The sequence below is a fragment of the Benincasa hispida genome, chromosome 2, assembly GCF_009727055.1.
Source record: "Benincasa hispida cultivar B227 chromosome 2, ASM972705v1, whole genome shotgun sequence".
In the NCBI taxonomy this organism is placed as follows: Eukaryota; Viridiplantae; Streptophyta; class Magnoliopsida; order Cucurbitales; family Cucurbitaceae; genus Benincasa; species Benincasa hispida.
Genome location: NC_052350.1, coordinates 28,925,173 through 28,947,867, shown reverse-complemented (window position 1 = coordinate 28,947,867; position 22,695 = coordinate 28,925,173). Strand labels below are relative to the sequence as shown.

General features: G+C 33.6%; 1 protein-coding gene across 2 annotated transcripts; it reads right to left on the bottom strand.

Annotated features, from left to right (window-relative positions):
- Positions 1–1,139: 1,139 nt before the first annotated feature.
- Positions 1,140–16,092, bottom strand: LOC120071298 (dolichyl-diphosphooligosaccharide--protein glycosyltransferase subunit STT3A). 2 transcript variants are annotated; one of them, XM_039023491.1, is made up of 23 exons: positions 15,834–16,092; positions 15,491–15,553; positions 15,261–15,316; positions 15,075–15,146; positions 14,841–14,946; positions 14,703–14,753; positions 14,086–14,181; positions 13,744–13,803; positions 13,475–13,588; positions 13,223–13,309; positions 12,762–12,865; positions 12,559–12,654; positions 8,568–8,688; positions 8,407–8,487; positions 8,190–8,318; positions 7,850–8,080; positions 5,135–5,278; positions 4,804–4,990; positions 2,895–2,992; positions 2,697–2,776; positions 2,492–2,579; positions 1,565–1,654; positions 1,140–1,417 (listed from the first exon to the last, which is right to left on the bottom strand). In XM_039023491.1, the coding sequence occupies exons 1-23, from the start codon at positions 15,948–15,950 to the stop codon at positions 1,355–1,357; spliced, it is 2,334 nt and encodes a 777-aa protein (XP_038879419.1). In that variant the 5' UTR covers positions 15,951–16,092; the 3' UTR covers positions 1,140–1,354. The 2 variants fall into 2 exon arrangements, with proteins under 2 accessions (XP_038879419.1, XP_038879420.1); XM_039023492.1 differs by having other exon boundaries at positions 15,491–15,675; positions 15,834–15,966.
- Between the last annotated feature and the right edge of the window lie 6,603 nt (positions 16,093–22,695).

The following is a 22,695-nucleotide window of genomic DNA, read 5'->3' as shown; positions in this document are numbered from 1 at the left end:
TCGTTCCCATGTAGGTAAAAATTTAGGTTTTATGGTTTATAATTAGAATTTACCACATATGGTTTGATAAAAGCTCCATAATAAAATTCCTATGGTAGGGATTATTTAAGAGGGCTTAACAAACTATAGACTTAATATGAAGTTATATCAAACCCTAAGAACTAAATTCTAAATTTGTGGACTAAAAACCTTATCCAAATCACGGAGACCAAACTTGAAATTTAACATAATTTAATCAATACTTAATTTAAAAAAATTGAATTTACTTTATAACATGACATGCTATATTTCTAAATATTTTTTCCTTATTTAATATAATTCTACATTTTAAATTTTAAAATTCAAATTCTAAATANATATTGTTTTCAAAATTTACATAATTTAAATGGCAAAATCCAAAAACAATTTTTAGAAATAGAATTCATATTGTCGGGCAAACATATATTTACTTAATTCGGAAAATCTGAAAACATAAAACAGAATTCGAATTGTGTACTAAAATCCCTGAAAGTTCAAACTAAGAGTTGAAAAGCTTACTCTCGCTTTTAAATAAATTTTTAAAAATAAAATTTTAAAAAAAACGAAAAAGAAAATAAAGAACTTACCCTCGATTTCATTTTATAGTTGATCTGAAAGATCACCAATTCACTCAAGAATAAATCTCTGCTTTGGAGAGACTGAAACGTTTAACTTGTGGCCGAGGCAAAAAGAAACTAGTCTGGACGAATAAACTCAACAACAATTCACTCAAGAATAAACCTCTCCCAGTTCTTTCCAACCAAAACTAAACAATATTTAATGCTCAACAGTTACCACTCCTTAGACAGAATGTGCTGATACTGAACCAAAGTTGGGTATCTATCATCCTCTGGACTGGATAGGACAACTAGGAAAAAAATCCTAAACCCTAAACCCCAAATATATCAATAGCTGCAAACACGTTTTTCGTTATGTTTTCAACAGAATCCAGTCGGGGAACTGGAAAAGAAAATGGGAACTTGCAACCTAAATAGAAAGAGAGAACTATCAGTAATAGAGACTGTTCTCGTTAGGCATGTCTATGCAGGTAGAAGATGGGTTCTTTGTGAGCTAACATTCATGAGACGAGAAGAAATTTGACGAATAAAATACCCCAGAAAGTGCGTAAAAAAAATCTATCGGCTTGATATTTCAATTAGATCCTGTTAAAATGTGTCATATATAAGGAGGGAAAAATATATATGATTAGACTACAAAATTTCGCCGTCCGCAAGAAAATTATCGCTATGCCTCAAAAGGTACCTGCCAAGGTTGTCAATTATATATGTAGCTTACATGCTTTTTGAACGTGATCCCATCGTCGTCAGCTGATATTTCAGTGCCACGGATTTCTCTTTTTTGTTCCTTTTCTTTTTGAACTGGTGGTTGAGCTGGATTTCTGCAAATCGAAAACCATCAAATAGCAATAATAATTAAAGGATGATGGCAGCAGTACTCTAGAAGGGAGGGAAAAGAAAAGAAAAAAAAAAAAAGAAAGAAATCGGTGTCAGCTCGACCAAGTGAACAGCACTTGAAGTGTACATACCGTCTTTAATTTTTTGGTTTTTCCCCTCATTCTGTTCTTTGGAGGTTTCAATTTGTAGATTCTCACCATCCAATGGTGAGTGGTGAATACCTAAAAAGATGCACATCAGAAACCGCATGAAGTACTGTGCATATCGCAACTTGTAAATAATGCATAGTCTGAAACTGAAAACTGCTTAATAAGTTACTCCTCATTGACAAAAGATATCTCATTAAGAGTAATAATATTGCAAAAATATATTATTGAATATGATAAGATTAGATCTGACAACGTGGATTAGGTGGAACTGTTACAAAGAAGCAAAGATAAATGGTTAGGGAGAAAACATGAGAATCTTCAAAATGAAGCACATAGATAATGCCACTTCTCCAATAATTTAATTTCCGTTACTTAGCTCTTGGTGCAAGTCCTCCCCCTGTTTTGAAATAATACCGTTCTACTTAAGGTTCGAAATTCCAAGTGGTAGAGTTTTGTGTAATCTTCCATTGGTGGGTTGAGGTTTTCCTCACCCCTTTTTAAGTAATTCATACAAGGATGAAACAATCTGTTTCTGTTATTTCTTTCAAATTTTATAATTAAAAAAAACAACAAAAAAGAGAAAGCAAGGAAGGAAAGAAAAGGGTGGTTATATGACTTTAATGCAAGCACCACTATCTCAAGTCAATATGTTGGAAACTTCTTTTTCCTCTTCAACAATGACAATAGGAAAAAAGACAACAGGATGGATGTGTTCATTTCTTCTATCTTTTCATGAAATCCCATATTCTTAACTAACAAGTTTCTCTCTACCAACAAAAAATCACAGCTCCTCCATCTTATATAACCCCTCCCCCCCCAGAAAGAATTTCTTAGATCAAATTGTAAAGTTAAATTTTCTCTTAAAATCAAAAGATTGTTCTTTCCTCTTTGGAAGATTTTGTCGCTTACCTCTTCAAAATGCGAAAGTTTAAAATATTTCTTCCCAATTTCTGTCTGCCTCACCCGATCAAACCCTTTCCCATCTGTCTCCACGAACCTGCAGCCAAACAGACCAAAAAATAATTATAACGGTAAAAAAGAAAACAACTGCAGAAACCAAGAAAGAAATAATGCCCATTTAACAAATCATGGGCTGCGCTAAACAATTACAAACCTGTAATACGAGAGTTTGTACATGAGACAATTTAGCATTGTTGGAGTGGCCTGAGAATCAATACGATATTGGCCATCTCTCTTTACAAAGAAAGAAAAGGGAGAAAACAAATTAGTAGTTAGAGAACCTTTGTTTACGAACTAGTCCTCAAACAAGTCAAAACAGCATCAAGTTTCAGTGTGAAAGAAGAACATTTACTAGGTAATCCGGTTCCTTGATATGAGGAAATACACCGCCTCCTATACGAACCATCCACAAGAACTTATTGATATCATCACTTGGGTACCCAACAAGACCTGCATTTTCATTTGTTAAGATGAATCAGCAGAGTATATATTTTTCCTACGATCAATTTTAAGAATGATAAATTTACATATAACTTTTCAAAACAAGAATTCACAACACTTCCTACTGTATGAGTGGACTGCAATCTGCATAAAATGCAATAATTCAGGTTTAGTGCAATATGTGGCCATTTTCTTTGAATTTCGTTTGCAGCATTAAGACCTCCCAAATAAGGAAACATCAAGACATTCACTCTTTTCGGGCTTTCCATTTTCCACAAAGCATTCCATAAGTCTTTGATGTCAACAAGGCGGGTGTTGCTTCCTAGAATAAGGGACTTGAACAAGGAAAGAACCATCTTTCAAAGAAATACTCTCTCCACTACCAAGAGCAAAGTCATCAACCGTCTATACTAGACATCTTACATCTTCCAGATTCTCATAGCGTTAATTTCTAATTGTCACAGTTTTCCAAGAGCAAGTTTTTTCTTCCCAACCGTCTATACTAGACATCTTAGTTTCCTATGGTTATCATACAAGGCATCCGAAAATACAATAAGGAAAGAGCTTCTAATGTGCAAAGTGATTGTCCTTAAATGTGTGAATGTCGAAACATGGAAAGTGAAACCCCTCACTCCATTCATACGGGCACCACATAGTCCAATCAATTACATAGAACAACCCAACCAGTAGGCATAAAAAGTGGGGATAAGAAGTCATTTTATCAAATCTCTCTACGAGCTTACTTCTCTCTTCTCTCTTTTCCACAGGGCTGGCTATTACAAGGTCAAATTTAACGATTTTCCTCCATTAAATAAATGCATTCTGTCTTGGTGATTTTGTTAAAGGAAAGACCTGCTTTAATCTCCCAGCTAGAGCGAGTTTAGTAGAACGTGATACACTAAGGTTACCAAACTAATAGGCTAAGAATCCTTAAAAAATACTGCCTTCTTTTTTGGTATCATCCATTTTTTTCTGCATCATTCAGTTTGGAACAAATCCATAAACCATGTCTAAAAAATGATTACCTTTTCAACATCTTTTCTTCAACCAGCCACCAAACTCCCTCCCTCTTCAGACACCATCTCCCATCCATCTCATTGGACAAGAGTAGCAAAGCTATAAGAATGAAAAAGAGGTAACCTTCCTCTATAGAATTTTTCATATGACCACCACCAAGTGACGTTAAAGTCTCTTCCAATACAGCAAACTCCTAGACAATATCCTTGTAGGCTTTTTTAGTTACACCCACTAGAACTAGCTCCCCAACATTCCATAGGCCCATCAATATTAGTAATCTAACAGCTCTTCATCACTTGGAAGTTGGAACCATTTTTTAATATAAAGATATACCTCCTTTCAACACTTCCAACTAATTTTAATCCTGTTTTCATCCCCTAGAATTAGCATAGCCCTGGATCTGCCTAATTCCACTCCACTTCAGCCCAACCAGTCCTGAAAAAACTTACATAATGATTTAACTAATCTCCTACCCACCTTTTCCATTTCAATTCTTGGAACGACACGGTTTCTTAAAATATGGCTTAAAGACTTCCTAGTTTACCATTCTATTAAAGTAAATTTAAATACATTAATCTATTGACTTGTATTTTTAACAAATTCATAGCCATTCAGGTTATTTTTTCAACTTTCATTGAAAAAAAATGCAAATGTAGTTGATTATATCCAAATGAAAAACTTCACTAAATTGACTGAAGAAAATTCCTACAACTGGAAGAAATAAGATAATTAATGTGGATAACAGAAAAATAAGAAATAGCATAGTGTAGTCATTCATAGGGATGGCAACAGTACAAGCTAACCTCCAAAGACAACAAGCACATATTTTACATCCAAGGAGTTGAAAATTTCCCAGGCTGCCTTTTCAGGAGAAGACATTGCAGTACCAACAGTTGCAATATGGGTATTGTTCCAGGTATTGTTGTCAACAATGACAGTCCGATTAGCCATTGCAGTAGTTTGATAGCCATAGTCCCACCATGATGCAACCTGGAACCGTGTTTACAAGAAGCAACAACACCAAAGAAAAAATATTACCTATGATAGTTTATCCTCAAATTTCCTCAAATTTCATAGGATCGTGGGAACACTAAACATTTCAATGAAGGAACACAAGAATAAGCAGAAACTTACTTTATCATCAGCCTCAGTGTTGTGGCTTAACCATGCATAAGCTTCTCTAAAGTCATCAAAAACATGGAGACCATCACGGGAGTGAGAAGTTAAAACAATAGAAGGAGCTGAATAAGCTTCTGCAGCTGCCCAGACGCAATGAACCTACAACACCCATAAACAAGAAAACCAAGTCAGTAAATAAATATAGTAGGAGAAATGAAGATCAAGGAGAGCAAAAAGCAAGAAAAATGTTGCCTATTTTAAGTACTATTAAAGAGGAAGCTTGGACTAATATAGTTGTTCCTTTGCGCATATATTTAAGTAAACTGTAAACCCATAAATTTGAAACCATCATATATCTTCTCACATTCAACTGTGATATTATTATTATAAGGCTAAATTACAAGTTTAGACCCCAAATGTTGTGGTTTGTATCTATTTGGTCCCTGAACTTTTAAAAGTGTCTACTAGGTCCCTAAACTTTCAATTTTGTATCTAACGGATCTTTGATAATTCAAATTTTTAAAAATTAATTTATCTATTAGGCATAAATTTGCATATTATGTCTAACGGAACTCTAAACTTTCAATTTTGTATCTGATAGATTCATGAATTTTAAAATTTTGAAGGCTCCAGAAAGAACTGGGTTCATAATTTTGAATGTCCAAGTACCACAAATACAAACCTCATAGTACAAAGACTAAATTTGTAATTTAACCTTATTGTTAGGATTATTTTATTAACTAATAGTGCTTATCTAAATGAAATTATATCTGCCGTTGTATCCACTTTTACCACAAAAGTATCTACAATACAACTGTGTGTTTTACTCGAGGAAAAAAAAACAGAAATATGCACCTCCACAATTTTTTTCTACCAGGAAAAAATAAAACAAAAGGGTAGGTTTTTTTTCTACATTCGCGAGTGCTTGAACGTTATAATATGCACCTCCACAATTTTTGGCAATGAAATACTTGTAATATTTGTAACTTCCTGGAAGAGTTAATACTATAGTTAACCCGACATGAACTATTTTTTTGGAATTGTTGTGTCTATGCGACTACCTTACTGTTTGGCCCTTAAGAAGTTGCGTTTTTTTTCTAGTAGTTGCAAGCTTGGAAGCGACAGTTTTAAAGTTGATTTGCTTTGTGGTTTGATCCTCACACTTTTGGTCTTATTGGACTTCTTATCATGTCTGCTCATTGGTCCTCCATTGGTTATGGCTTTAAAGTTTTTGTATTCTTTAGCTTTGGCTTCCTTTCTAGCGTTGGTTTGTTAGATTTTAAGTGTGTTGTATTTTGATGTCTTCTCCTCTTTCTCTCATTTGTATTTCTTCTTCTTCTTCTTTTTTATCAGTTTCTATATTCACTTGAAGAATTATGTATTTTTGAGCATTAGTCTCTTTTCATTTTATCGATGAAAAGTTAGGTTTCCTTTCAAAAAAAAAAAAAACTATAGATAACCCGATAATTTTGTTACAACTAGCAATAAGTTTCCTAGATGAAATCAAGTTAGAAGCCACCAGCAGCACAGGAAAAAAACGCAATAATCTCGTAAGTTGCAGCAACAATCAATTTTTTTTTTTAGAAAAAGAAAAAAGAAACAATTTTTCGTTGATATAATGAAAAAGAATAAAGGTTCAAAAGATACAAACTCCCAAAAGGAATAAAAAGATACAAACTGCAGATACAACCAAACAAAGATTAGCTTTCTAACAACTTCAACTGAAAGCTTAGAGAGCTTGTGAAATTAAACAGTGAAGGAGGCCCCCTTCCAAGCACGGAAAAACAATGGCTACTTCAAAACTTCCAAAAAAATCCTCAATAAACAACCACCAACCAATAAAAACCAATCAATTTTCCTTTTTCAGAAACCACTATTTTCTATTTCACATTTAATTTTCCACCGATGAAGTTGAAGCCTATATCTACTTTTCAAGTTCCATTAAATCTTATAAAATTTTGTTAGGTATTTAGTATGGTGTTAGTTAAGGGGTATAAGGGTAATTAGATAGATAGGTAGTTACTGGTAGTTATTGTATGAGGGTAGTTATTACTTCTAGATATAAATAGAGGGAGGGTAAGTGAATGAAGGGGAGGTTAACCTTGAGTGATCTAGGGCTTGGGTGAGGACTCTCAAGAGGGAGGTTCCAAGTGCCTTATATGTGGGTTTCTCTTGCATTTCTTCATAGTTATATTTCAATATATTCATATCTTGTTCTTGTTCTTGTTCTAGTTAGGAAGTATCCTAACAAATTGTTCTTGTTCTTGTTTTTTCAAAAAAAAAGAGTTGGCAAATTGTGTGATAATGTTTGTAAGCACACCTTGAAGACGGTGTATAAGGGGTAGTTATTACTTCTAGATATAAATAGAGGGAGGGTAAGTGAATGAAGGGGAGGTTATTCTGTGGAGTGATCTAGGGCTTGGGTGAGGACACTCAAAAGGGTGGTTCTAAGTGCCTTATACTTGGGTTTATCATGTACTTCTTCATACTTATATTTCAATATATTCCAGATTTTGTTCTTGTTAGGGAGTATCCTAAAAATTCTTGGAGATAGAATTAATTCAATTAAGCCATCAAAAAAAGCTAGCAATATAATCGAGCAATTGGTCATAATTTAGACTTGATAACCAGCATATCAGCACTGCTCTCATTTTTTAATTGTGTTTGGTATGGGCATTGCTATCATTAACGTTAGAATAAGAATGGTAAAGAAAGATATGTTCAACTTACCACATAAAAGGCGCCCAGCAAAACAAGTAAGAAAAGAGCAATAATAGATGTTGCAAAAGGTAAAACTAGCAGCCTTTTACGAATTTGGGACTTGAAGGAAGGCTTTTCAACTGGTTCCCTTTCCTTCTTTCTATTCTTTTTTGAAGGACGTTCTTTAACTGTATCTTCACTTTTTTCAGGCTTCACCGCATCATGTTGTGCTACAACACCATCAGATATGGTATCTCCCACCTTAATTGTCCGACCCAAGAACCGGTATTAGTACCATTTCAATGGTCTTCTAAGAAGAAGAAAAAAGGACAAACATAGATATAACCAACATCATGGGAATAAATTTTACTTCTTGTGCATCTGGCGCTTCTCCAGGCATCTGAAACTTAATAGACCGAGTAAAAACTTCAAAGGCTTGAGAAAGTGCAATTCCAGACATAATGCATGCTGCTGGAGCAAGTACAAGCATAAGACGGACCTGTAGTATCATCAAAAGTAATATGTTAAAAGGTAGATGTACATGTATGATCAAATTTTTAATTTGGATGCCAGAAAATGGTTCTCACCATAACTCCAGAGAAGTACACTGCTGTAGCAATGTAGAGGACAACAAATGAGCTAGCATCAGATAATGGTGAAAAGCATGCCTACCAAAGGTTAACCTAGGTAAGATTTCTGATGATTGAAACATATTTGAAAGAATAGGTACGCTAACAAAAATACGTACAATAATACCAGCTGGAACCAGAAATGCCAAAACGTTGATGTCCATGAAGTAAGAAGGCCAAGTAGGTGGTTGGTGCTCACTAACACTAGCAATTATTGGTATGTACTTGCTTGCATAAGTTCTGTTCGATTGGCGCAAAATAAAATAAATGTTGAATGTTTCAGGAAATAAAGATAGAAAATAAAATATTACATCATTTACGTAGGCTGTAAGGAAAAACTTCCTCTTTTTTTTAATGAAACAAATTTCATTGATGTATAAAATTTACAGAAAAGGCCAAAGCCCATGCCAAAGGAGTTACATAAGAGATCTCCAATTGGTCAAAAGGGAAGAAAGGGTGTATGATTAAAAAGAAGATGAACATTTACACCAACTCACGGCATGAAAGATGATGAGTTCAAAAAAAGTATCAAAAGAGCTTCCAAAAAGATAATAGTTCCTCTCCTTCCAAGTGATCTACAAGAAAGCACGGATAAGATGCATCCAGATGAGTTTTTTGTTTTTTGTAAAGGGGTGACCATTGAGAGTGTAGTATAAGGCACTGTCAATGTCCCTGGGGAGGGCAGTTTACCATCCAAATGATGAAAAGATCTCTTTCCAAAATCTGTCAGCATAGAGACAATGGATGAATAGGTGACTAGCTGTTTCAAATCCAGACTTATACATGAGGCAGCATCGGGGAGATAGGGCCATGTGGGGTGGTCGTCTCTGTATCCTATCACATGTGTTGATGGCACTGTGGCCAAGTTCCCAGAGGAAAAAATTTAACTTCTTTTGGATAAAAATCCTTCCAGATGGCTTCATATAGGGGGCGATCAGAAACTTCCAAATCATCTCCCAATGTTCAGGAGAGAGATTTTGTGGTGAAGGAACCCGAAGGGTCGGGATGCCAGATCCATGTGTCCTTTGTATTGGTGAGGTGGACACCATTGATGGCGTTCAAAAGGTCAAGCCAATTCTCAATCTCCTCCTCCTTGAGGTTTCTCCAAAAAGTTAGAGACCAACCATGTCTGGTATCCCAAAGATTGTGTACAGAAGAATGTTTATGGGTTGACAATGAGAATAAGCGGGGGGGTAGTTCTTGTTAAGGGGAGAGGTCTAATCCATTTAACGTGCCAAAAAGAATTGTTCTTCCCATTGCCAACATTTATCATGACAGTTTCTTTTATGAGGTTCATGTGATCCAAGATGGCACTCCATGGTCCTTTGATGTAATTGGGGAAAGAAGTATTGGGCCACGACTTATTATTAGTCACCCCATATTTTGCATCCACAACCTGCTTCTGTAAGGCCCTATCCTCGTGAAAGTATCTCCAAACCCATTTGGCAAGGAGAGCACGGTTTTTATCACCCATGCTTTGTAACCCGAGGCCACCTTTAATCTGAGCCTTGATGATCTTATCCCATCTAACAAGGTGGGATCCACCATTTGTTGAGGCACCCTCCCAGAGAAAATCTCTAAATAAATTTTCTATATTGTTGGCCACCATGGTGGGAAGCTTGTATAGGGACAAATAATAAGTTGGGAGATTGGATAATGAGGGCTGGACGAGGCTGAGGGATCCCCCCTTGGAAATCTATTTATGCTGTCAAGAAAGAAGACTTTTTTCAATCTTCTCAGTTATAGGGCTCCAAAAGGAGACCGATTTTGCCTTACCAAATAAAGGGAGCCCTAGGTAAGTGCAAGACCAATGACTCAGTCTGCAACTATACTTTTGTAGAAATTGGAGGAATAGAAATATTAATCTCCACTTCTTTTATTAAATATGTGCAGATTAGGTCTTCTTATATAGGCGAAAGACCTTTTACAAATATGGAAAGAATAATCTCCTCACAGAAAATGCAATATCGGGACGTGTATGAGACAGATAAAGTAGTCTACCAACAAGCCTCTGATATTATTCCTTGTCCTTTATTTCTTCTGCTTTTGCTGCTAAAAGCTTTATATTAGGTTCAATAGGAGTTTTTGCAACCTTGCAACCAAGCAAGCCTGTCTCTTTAAGTAAGTCAAGGAGATACTTTCTTTGGTTAACAAAGATCCCCTTCTTTGATCTTGCAAATTCCATTCCTAGGAAATATTTCAACGTTCCCAAGTCCTTAATTTGAAATTCATAAGCCAGTTTTTTCTTGAGATCAGCTAAGCCTGCTTCATCATCACCTGTGAGAATAATATCATCTATATACAATCAAAATTGAGATTTTATTATTCTTGGAGTGTTTATAAAATAATGTATGATCTGCTTGACTTTGGGACATAACTTTTCCAAAACGCTCAAACCAAGCTCTTGGGGACTATTTAAGACCATAGAGATTTTTTTTTAATTTGCAAATTTTACTACAGCAAAGCTCCTTCTCAAAACCTGATGGTTAGCTCATAAAGACCTCTTCCTTAAGATCACCATTCAAAAAAGCATTTTTCACATATCAAGTTGGTAAAGTAGCCAATCTAAATTAACTGCAAGAGACAAAAAGATTCTAATAAAGTTAATTTTTACAACAAGGGCAAATGTTTCCTGATAATCAATTCCATATGTCTGAGTGAATCCTTTAGCTACCAGTCTGGCCTTGTATCTTTCAACACTACCATCAGCATGACACTTTATGGTAAACACCCATTTACACCCCACTAGTTTCTTATTCTTAGGTAATTCTACTATTTTCCAAGTTCCATTTTGTTTTAGAGCATTCATCTCCTCCATGATTGCTAATTTCCAATTTGGATCATCTAAAGCTTCATGTATATTCTTTGGGACAAACAAGTCATCAATCCTAAATGTGAAAGATCTATGACTATTTGATAATTTTTTATATGACATAAAGCTTGCAATAGGATATTTGGTACAACTTCGAATACCTTTTCTAAAGGCAATGAGAACATCAAGATCAGACACTACTGGAAAAGTACTTTGAGTAGTTGAAGGAGTAGCAATAGAAGAAGAATTACCAGTTTCAGTCGTTGGGGTCTCAGATTGGTCTTGTGAAGAACCAACTATCTTGTCTTGGTTCCCTTGATTGAATTTTATTCTAGTATAAAACTTAAACTCGGGCACTTGATCAATATGATCATTTTGTAGTATTTCTCCCCCTAATTGGGAAGTTTCTACACTTGGCATCATAGAACTAGTAACATCTGAACAATTAGGACTAGAAAAAGGAATACAAACATCCCAAAAATTTTCTTCCAAATTTGATTTCTCCCCCTAAAGAGAATTTTGGAGAAAATGGGGTTGATTTTCTAGAAAAGACACATCCATACTCCCAAACAATTTTGGAGAAAATGGGGTTGGATCTGGGAGATGTTTGGGTTGTTGGGTCATTGGGCTACAATGGATTAGAGGTTGGTTCAATGTGAGTTAACGGCCTTTGTGAAGAATCAGGTTGGGTCAATAGGGTGGAGAGGCCCAAATTGTTAGAGGTTGGGCTTGGTTTGGTGTGGGTTGGTGAGCTCTATGTAATAATTGGGGATGGGTCCGGTTCAGTAGAAAGGGAGATTTGGTCCAATTTAGAAGAAAGGGGTAAGGGTCCATGATCGATGGGGAGGGAGAGAGCATTCTCTTGGACATTCTACGAGAATTAAGATGTCATGTACCAGGATCTAACTTGTCTTTGTAAGGAAAACTTCCTCATGCCAATGATATCATAGATAATTAATTATTCCTTAAAATGTTAAAAGTTACTTCCAAAAAGGAAGGGGAGAAAATAAAAAGAACGAGTTGAAATGTTGAAGTGTTAAACCTAAGTGCTCAACTCATGTTTTACATCCCAATAACTCAAGGATAGACAAAGACCATACTAATAAATGAAGTTACGTGCAAACAACTATTTTGTTAGAAGAATAGCAGCCATGAGATCAGAGTACGAATTTGCATAATTTTTTTATGAAGGATCAAATCCCAGCTACAGCACTATCACATATGGTCCATTCAACTATCAGAAAATTCATTAATAAATCTAAATAAAAACAACATGATTCAGTGAGCTGGTTTCTTACGGATCTAGAAGACTCAAACTACGCCCACTCCACCCCTTGGTTGGGCTGGAAGCAACAAGAGCTACAAGAACCGCAATGACTGCACAGCAAACTGCCCTGAAGAATAAAAAATGGAGATCAATTACATAATCCTCCTGAAACTGGAAGCTTATTTTTGTGTGTGTGTGTGTTGGGGAGGGGGGTCGTCGCTATGGGAAGCTTACAGCCCAATAGATACTACGAGAGTGACAGCTACTTTAAACATTTTTTGGGAGAGAATTCCTTTGATATAATAAACAAGGGCCACCACATGGATAATGATGAAAACCTGAAAACAAAACCAGGAACAAAGAAGAAATAAGTCATCAACAAAACAAATATAAGAGACTAAACTATTGCTGATATTATTACAGACTTATAAAATATTAAGAAAAATGGAGGGAAATAAAACCAAACAACAATAAAAATAAACAAATAAACTTCAACACAAATAGCCATGAATCTTCTTGTTTAAAGGTAACACAAATTAATGTCCATCAGTAATAACAAAAGAAAAAAGGGCAAAGGGCAATTGAATCCTGCAGTCATACAACTAAGCTAAAGGCAGTGTGAAAATCAAATTTGAGCACCAACAAGAAAATTTGCCAAAGACATTGTTAGTCAAAGTACCAGCAATAATACTAACCAAAAATGATGCAAAATGCTCTGATGTCATCACGGCATTAAATCCAACCACTGGCACCAGTGCAGCCAATAATGTTCCCAAAACAACCTGCATCGTGAAATTTATTAATTCAAGATGGGCTAATGAATCACGCACAAAGGTTAAATTTTTACAAGGTATTATGCTTTTGCTTTTTAAGATATTTATTCAATCTCTTCAAATAAAAGTTTTCATTAGGAAAAGACACTCCAAGTTAAGCCAGTCAAAACTTACAAAAGGAGCATATGCAATGTACAATCGAGAAGAATAGCGTCCAGTTACAATGCACAAAAGTGCATGCATCGGAATAAGATTAATAATAAATGTGTAGCCTCCCCAAGAGCAAACCTAAAGAGAGAGAAACGTGAAGAAATATATAAATAAATAGAAGCAGAAAAGACAAACATGAAACACGTGGGAATCAAAGAGGTTAAATAAGAATACAATTATAAAATGATGATGCACAAATAAAGGTACCAAAAGAACCAGAATACAAGTCTTACCATGTAGAAATATGCAATGGCATTTAAAGTGGCATAGAAAAGGGATCCCGTATTCAATGTCTGCATTTCATATGTAACCAATTCAGTGTATGATTAAGCGGAACATAATAAAACAATGCAAGTCTCATGCATCTATGAAACTTTTCTTAAAATACTAATTATTATTATGATAGATTATGGTATATAAAATTAAGCATCTGAGAAACATGATACAGATATCCATTGACCAATCTGACAACAGCAAAGTAACTCCTTTACCAACAACAATATTTGAGCATAACTAAACTAAGCATGTGACTATACTTGACAAATTTACATTCTTCTCATCTAACAAAATCTGACCTTTAAATAAAGATAGAAAGTGAAGATCAGAGCAAATATTGCGACAGCTTCATTGTCATAGCTGCCAGCTACAGAACGCGATATATATGATGGAACCTGTGAAAAAATGAAGTCGTAACTAAACTATGTATTTTCACATTTATATATACATTGGGAAGTTTCAAACAAGCACACAATTCTTAGTAGATAAACAAGATCTGGAGATGCATTCTGGTCCACCAGCCTCCATGCATGGAAGAGTTCCGAGATTAACATTGGGACTTGGTTCAGACAAAAGCAACATGAAAAATACAAGACATATAGACTATTCCATTAAAAATAGAATGACAGAAATTGGAAGTGGATCAAACTTTGTGGGGGTATGGTTTATTATCAATGAGTAATCATTTCGATAAGAAACACTTCACTCTCAACACTCAGCATACTGAGCCTAAGGCCACTACCATTAGCTCAGGTGTGGCAAATAAATGAATAAAAATTTAAATGACTATAATTATAGAGAATAGGGAAACGTCAAAAGGTTTGGTGTTTGATGTTATCACCAAAATAGTGGTGATTAAGAAGAAGTCTATAAGTGGAGATTCGTAGTTTTACAAGTATCAGTGATGCGTAAATACCATGGCCAAAAGAGCAGCAGCTGTCAGTCCAGCACCAGCACCTTTAACTTCCTGATAAATAGCACTGAGGGATTATTTGGACTAATCAGAGAGCAGAAAACATGTTGAGGAAATATGGCACGTTGCAGGAATCCGAACCTTTGTTAACAGGTAAGTTGCCCATGAAGCAAAAGCAGAGAATACGGGTGCAGTGAATACACAAACAGTTTCCACAGACAAAGGAATGTTCAAGGCATTTAATACCCTAGCAGAAAGCAATAAAGAGAACATTAGCCAGTATAAGGCATTAATAGCAAGGATTATCAATTTCTTCCACCCCGTTAAAATGAGGCATAGTAAGGAATCAATCGACATAAGTTCTCAAATACACACCGCCATAATGTGCCTGCAGTTAATGTGAGACCAGGATAAACAGTTCCACCAATTACTCGTCCTAGGGGATACCTAAAGAACATCAACGCACAAAACCACTTTACAGCAGTTAGGGTAAAAGAAACGAAACTCCAAGGCAGGAAGACTTAGCTCTGAGAATTTGCAGCTCAATAACTAAAAACTTACCAGGTCCGATCATCAAACCAGTTCCAAAATTCATAAATTCCCATCTTTGAAAGATACTGGAAAAGAAAACACAGAAATCATCTTCCAGTGCAGCAGTGGACGTAATTTAGAGAGGTTGGCATGTACGATTATCGAGCAAAGCTAACATGCTATGCCCGTAACCCCTAGCCTTACATTATAAAAATTCCGTATAAGCTTAGAAATGAAAAAGTCTCCGCCAAAAATCAAACCTGTGTAACTCTGTAATTGAAATAAGGATCAAATTCATGAATAACACTCTCATACTTTATCACCTGCAAATCATTGCACGAAACAATGTGACTAAACCGCTCAAATTAATACACATGTTCAAAAAGTTAACCGAAAAACAGGCTCTGGACTCCTCCATAAAGAAATTCTCCTCGTAAAGAGACATCTGTAGCATTTGAACAATAATTTACAAGGGAGCGGGAGAAACGGGGATCCTTAATCCAAAACATCGGCTCTTTACTCAGGTTTGTAGTCATTCGGGATGAAAAATTAAGAGAGCGTCAGATCAAGAGAGGAAGAGAAATAAGAGATCGAGAAGCTTACAGAGAAAAGGCGAATTGAGAATGCTAGGACGCCGATCAAGATGAGAATGAAGAAGGAAAGAACATTTCCAAATGCGTCCCTTAGGGTTGATCCGTTGGAGGGAAGTGAAGCCGCCATTGACGGCCAGAGAGAGGTATGAGAGTGAGTCGAAAGGAGAGTAGGTCGGAACTCAACTGGAGGAGAACCAGAGAGATAGAGACGACTTTGCAAACATGGGTTCCTAAATCTAAGTCCCCAAGTCCAACTCCGGAGGAGGCTTTTTTTTCTTTTTCTCTATAATTAATTATACAGTTAATTTACTATTTATTTTTTAAAATTAAAGAAGAAAAAATGTCCCTATTACGTTATTATTATTATTTAACACATTTTAATAAAAAAAATAATAATAATTTTTAATGATTAAATTTTTTTATTTATCGAAGTGAGCTTAGCTCAACAATAATCCACGTAACTTTCTTTTAAAGATTGAAGATTGGGTCTAATTTTACTTATTAAAAATATTCGAATTCAAAATATATGATAAATACATGAAAAAACGGCATTTTAGCATTTCTTATTTTCTTTCCTTTCTAATGACTTGATGGATGGGTTAGTCTATAATAATTACCAGTTGACATTAATGTTGGTAGGACAATAATGGGTTGATTGACCGATGAACAAATATTAAAAGGGAACTTTTTTAATATTAATCTAAAAGTTCTTGATTTTCCACTTTATTTTAAAAAAAATACTCGTAGTATTCTATAATTTGTAATAGTCTCTCTAGAGATATCCATTCTCTTGGGGAGATGGGATTGACTGAGACCTATCCCGAGCGGATGTAGAAATTTCATTTAGGTGGATGGAGTGAAGAGAAAAAATAATACTTGTAAACTAAATAAAGACGGTGTAATCTTCGTCTTTGTCAATACCTCCGCCCCACCACATTCTCTGACATTGTCTTGTTTACATATCACGTGTTTTTGTTGTTATTAAATTATTGTAATTATACATACATAATTTAAAATTTGAGTTGCATTGTTTAATTGCTTAAGGGGCGTGTTTGGGGTGAAGGTATAAGTTGCTATGAGTTGAGATATGGACCCAGCTCATTGTTTGGAGGCAAATTTGCATATCATCGATAATTTATGTACATTCCACCAATAATACATCCAACCCTCATCACCATCGAGGCCCCTATTGCCCACCTCCAATAGCCAGCTTCGGCCACATCCAACCACAACCGTTGATTGACAACTCCAGCGACATCCAACAACCATTATTTTAAATTATATATATTATAACTACATCTACAATATGCATATCGAACTTTTCATACATGGCTTGTTCAATTAGTTATCTAAATTATATGCTATAGCATCCACCAAAAGAGATCATCTCTCCTCATAATTAATATAAGACTTCTACAACAACCTCCGTTCTTACAGATATTCATTTGTTTATGTCCCACATGTTTGACATCTTCTAGAGTATAAACTGTTGGTCTAAGAGTCGCACAAAAATGAGTTTAGTTATGTTTGGATGACTTATTTTCACATAAGCAATTATGTCAACATTCTTCAACATATTCTTATTCAAAATTCTCAATTTTGAGGAATCTACAATAAATAACCTTATAGGCAAAAATATTGTCAATATTCACGTTATCTCAGTTTCATCGTTTTCAAGTAGTGACAATCAATGGCGGAGTCAGAAATTTTATATAGAGGCACTATATGTACAAGTCTAACAAAAAAAAGTTTTATAAATGAATGTAAAAAAATATTCATAACTTTATATATTAACTAATTTATTACATTACAATTTCCCTCTACAAGTTTTCATATTTTGAAATCGATTTCGACTCTTCACTTACTTCTGGTTTGAATAGATAGCAACATAAACAAAATGTAACATCATTTAAAATGCTATACTTTAATTAATTAGAATATTCACTTAACCAAGGTATATTAAATCATCTTGACTTTTACTAATTAAGTAGAAAAATATGATTTCGAGGTTGACAAGAACCTTTTAGTAAATATGCTATATGAACTTGATCTCGAATATTATAATTATAATCATAAATTTTGATTCTTAGACCAAGATGTGCAGGTAGTTTTTTTATATTGATTTCTGTATAAGATCGATCATAATCCAAAACATTTTTCTTTTTTGAAGATGATACCTCTACCGTCTCTATTGTTGTTTTTCTTTTATAATATCTCTCCATATTAATTTTGAATCAACTTTACAAAAGTATTGATAATAAGAATGTTACATTCTATTATATCGATTTAAAGGCATAAAAACTTTAAGTCTAAGAAGATTTGAAACTTACTTGTCAAATTTGTATATCTAAACGATTGACAACAAATAATCATCTTGCTTGAACTCTGAAATTAATTTTAAAAACCTATACGAGTAATGTGAATGGAAAAATAACATGAAAACAAACAAAAATGTATAAAGGTGTAATATGAATATAAAAATTATGTGCAAAACATGAACTTCTTTTTAACCGAATGTCCTTGAGATTGAAAAGTGGATTTCGAAAAAAAGGAAAAAAGTCTATAAATTGTCCAGTCTTGTTACTGATTAAAATTATATGATTTGATTATTTATTAAAAATGGCACATTATAATATTCTAAATGTCACATTATTTATTAAAAGACCACATATTATATTTTAAATATCACATTATTTGACCTACTTTACTTTATTATTTTTTTTACATGGGTTGGATTTTAAAAGCCCATTAGAGAGAAAAAATTTGGGTAAAAACTCATACAAAAGTTCGAAATAAAATGTTACAAGTAGTAAAAGTCAAACTTTTATCTACTGCTAACCAAACAATACTACACGCCAACAAGCCAACATTATTTTTGTTAGTCAACTTGAATATATATACATATATATTACTTTATAATTTACATTAAAAATATAAAAAACGGATAAATTGGGAGGGGGGAGGGGGGCACGTGCCCCTCCTGGCCCTTATGTGGCTCCGCACATGATGACAATGTCGAATTTTGATTATTAGTATCAGGTTTTAACCTACAATATTCTCGTGAATAGTCATGTTAAAGATTTTTTCTAGAATATTTCTATCATCATTTAAGTCATTTCCACTATTTTTCTCTTGGATATTTGTAATACATAGTAGAATAAGAGAAAAAATCTAAAAATATATTACATCTTTAAAATATTTGCAAATATGAATGAGTTAACTAGTCAATATTTGATTTTTTTTAATTTCTAATTCCGCTCTCCCTTGTATTATATTGTTGTACTCCTTTTTTTAGTCTTTTTATTTTCTTTCTCTTGATTTTTGCTTCTTCTCTCTCTTTTTTCATTTTTTCATTTTCTTTCATTTCCTTCTTTTTCTCTTTCTTTTTCTTTCCTTTATTTTTTTATTTTCTTTCATTTTTTTATTTTTTTATTTTCTTTATTTTTTTAATTTCCTTTTCTTTCTTCGGTTTTTGCTCTTTTTTTTATTTTCTTTCTTCGGTTCTTGTTTTTTTTTTCTTCCCTTTCTCCGATTTTTGTTTCTTCTCTTATCTTTTTTTATTATTTTCTTTTCTTTTCTTTCTTCGATTTTTTGCTTCTTTCCTTTCTTTTTCTTTTTTAAATTTTTCTCTCATTTGCCTGATTTTTGCTTCCTTTTGTTCTATTTATTTTTCTTTCCCTTTTTTCGACTTTTGCTTCTTCTCTTTCTCTTATTTTTAAACTTTTTCTTTCCTTTATTTGAATTTTTTTCTTCTTCCCCTTTTTTTCACAAGAATTATGAAGTTGAGTTCCGTACACAAGACTTGAAAATACTCAATTCATAAGTGACTTAACACCAACAAGCCAATCATCAAGAATGATTATTATAACAAATAATAAATATAAATAGCAAATGAAAGTCTATCAGTGATAGTCACTAATATTTTCTATCATTGATAGCTTAATCTTTGATTGTATTTTCATAGTTAATAGCCACTTATAGAAATCCACCATTGATAGCAAACTTAATCAATTTAATAAATAAAGTTGAATCTCGAACTAAAATGTAAGTGGAATGCCTAGAAGTTATCACTAATAGCATGTTTATCAGTGATAAAGCTATCATCGAAAAGAAAAAGGTTATAAATGTTTGAGAATGAAAAAAAATGGGCAAAAAGGTGTTCTGTGGCTATGATTGATAGAAGCTACTACTGATAACATGTTATCAGTGATAGGAGCTAATAGTAATAGCATGTTATCGATGATAGAAGCTACCCGATAGCATGTTATCGATGATAGAAGCTACCACTGATAGCACGTTATTGGTGATAGAGAACTATCACTGATAGCATGATATCAATGAGATCATTAGCATCTTATTAGTGATGTTATCAATGAAAGAAGCTATCACTGATAACCACAACATGAGTGACGTTAGTGATATTGGTGATAAAACTTATGTTATATATATATATATCGAGTTTCTTTCAAAGGTGATAACCAGTTATAGAAGTCTACCATTGATAGCTTTAAGTGTTAATATTTCAAGGTTGATTCTAATTGATGAAAGTCTATCAGTGACGACGACTGATAGTTGTTATCAGTGATAGTCAAGATAAAAGATTATTAGTGATAACTACTATGGTAATCAAAGTTGTTGGTCTTCTTTCAAAGTTGATCACTATTTATAAATCTATCATTGATAGTCATTGATAGCCTTAAGTAGTAATATTTCAACGTTGATTTCAATTGATGAAAGTGAATCAATGATAGCTACTAATAATTTATAGTAAATTAAAAGCTAATATTTCAAGATTGTATTAATTTTTCTCAAATTGAAAGCTCGTTGATAGCAACTATCATCGATAGCAATTGATAGAAGCTATCAACAATAGCAGTTGATAACCATTGATAGTTGCTTTTAATTTGAGAAAACCGAGAAGAAGCGAACAAAATGGTGGCTAGGCATGAGTTTTTTAATCATTTACCATTTTTTTTAATCTATATATGTAATTATTTTATACTTGTACTACATATTCTATTATTTTGGGCTTGAATTCTATTTATGCGACTAGCCATTTTCTCTTTTGACGATTTTTGCCTTTGGAACTCATTAATCTATCCTGCTTCAGACATGTTGTCGACTCATTAGTAATACAACTTATTGCACTAGGATATCAATTCTAGACAATGCATTTGCTTGTATATTTGGCTTAGCTAGTTTATTAGTATTTGTAAATGATGTGTAAATGCATATGATAATTTATTTGCAATATCTTGCAAATGAATTTTCTTTTGAATTTCTGGTACTTATTAATCTATATAGGTATTTAAACGAGACAATAACAATGGATTCATGCAATTTTTATTTTCTAACTTCTTAATTTATCCAATCAATGTTGAAAAAATTATCTCATTTGGATCACAATTAGCAATTTGTGCAATAAAATACATTTATAACCTTTATTTAAAGACCCATTTAGTATTTTGTGGTGGGAGAGTTTAAACATTTACTACACATTCAATAATTTGCATATGAAATATATTTTGGCTTCTAGCCAAATACTTATAATAAGTTGTTGGATATAAAGAACATTGCATACAAAATAGTATGACCTCATACAGATCTTACAAGCGTTGCTCTCATAAATGATTTCGTTAAACCATTTTTCTATATGAACATAAATGATTTCGTCAGAACCTTCTCCTCTAACTTCAATTTGTTTTGGTTGTTCAATAGTTTGAGAAATCAGTTCATGTTCTACTTGAACTTCTCGAACTAATTGAGGACAGTTCCTCTTGAAATGACCTATCTGTCCATACTGGAAATTAACGTTCTTCCCACTGTAACATGTTCCCAAATGGTGCTTTCCACAGTTCGCACGTAGGGGTTTCCTAATGACATATCAATCTTATTTTGAAATTAGGGCATCATTTGTTTGAACAGGTGCAAGAATCAACCCAAATCCAACATATTTTTCTCGTAATGGTGGAATTCCTTCTAGCCTTGATTCATTCAACTCAATTTTCAATTTTTCTCGCAAAAAAATGTCTTTATTTCTAGCAGAGGTCTCCCAGTGAGACCATGCATAAATCATACTCCCCTAATCCTCCTCTTCATCCACTAGCACCTTATGGTAATAGAGGCCTCAATTTCCCTACTCGAATATTCTCTCTGAAGGGATCGAATCCCTAGAGGAAGCGATTAATCGCTTGTTGCTTTGACTTCATTTAGAATTCACAACATAGAAAACAAAGAACACACAACATTCATAATGTAGTAAAATAGGCTAAGCAAGTAATACATGAAATAATAAACTTATCTATGAAGAACACTTGTTCAAATCTTCTACAGGTCCTCACAATTTGCAAGATCTATTTTCTTCCGAATTACTCTCACATACAGGGATGCCTCTAAAATATCTTCCCTGCTATTCTCTGGCAAGGAGTCGATTTGTGAAAACCTCCTTTTGAAAGAGACAATTATTATTATTATTATTATTATTTTGCAGGAGAGTTTTTCTAGAAAAAGCCTTTTTTCTGTTAAAATTTGAGAGAGAGATGAGAAGGCAAGTGCGAGTTTTCTCTTCTGCAAAAACTCTTCGTCTAGAGAAAAACTTCCCATCTTCTTTTAACGTGAAGTGAGATTGATTTTTCAAAACAAAACCACCCATTTCATCCATTTATTAAATTAAACTAATTTAATTTAATTAACTTAACTATTAATTACAATACTTAACAACTAATTTAAATTAATTAATTAATTAATTTGCAAAAATAAATATCAAATATTTAATTAAATATTTGAATCTTATTCAAATATATATATCTATCTCAGAACCTATAGTTTAACCTCATTCATATTAACTTTTAATCTATAGAATTAATATGAAT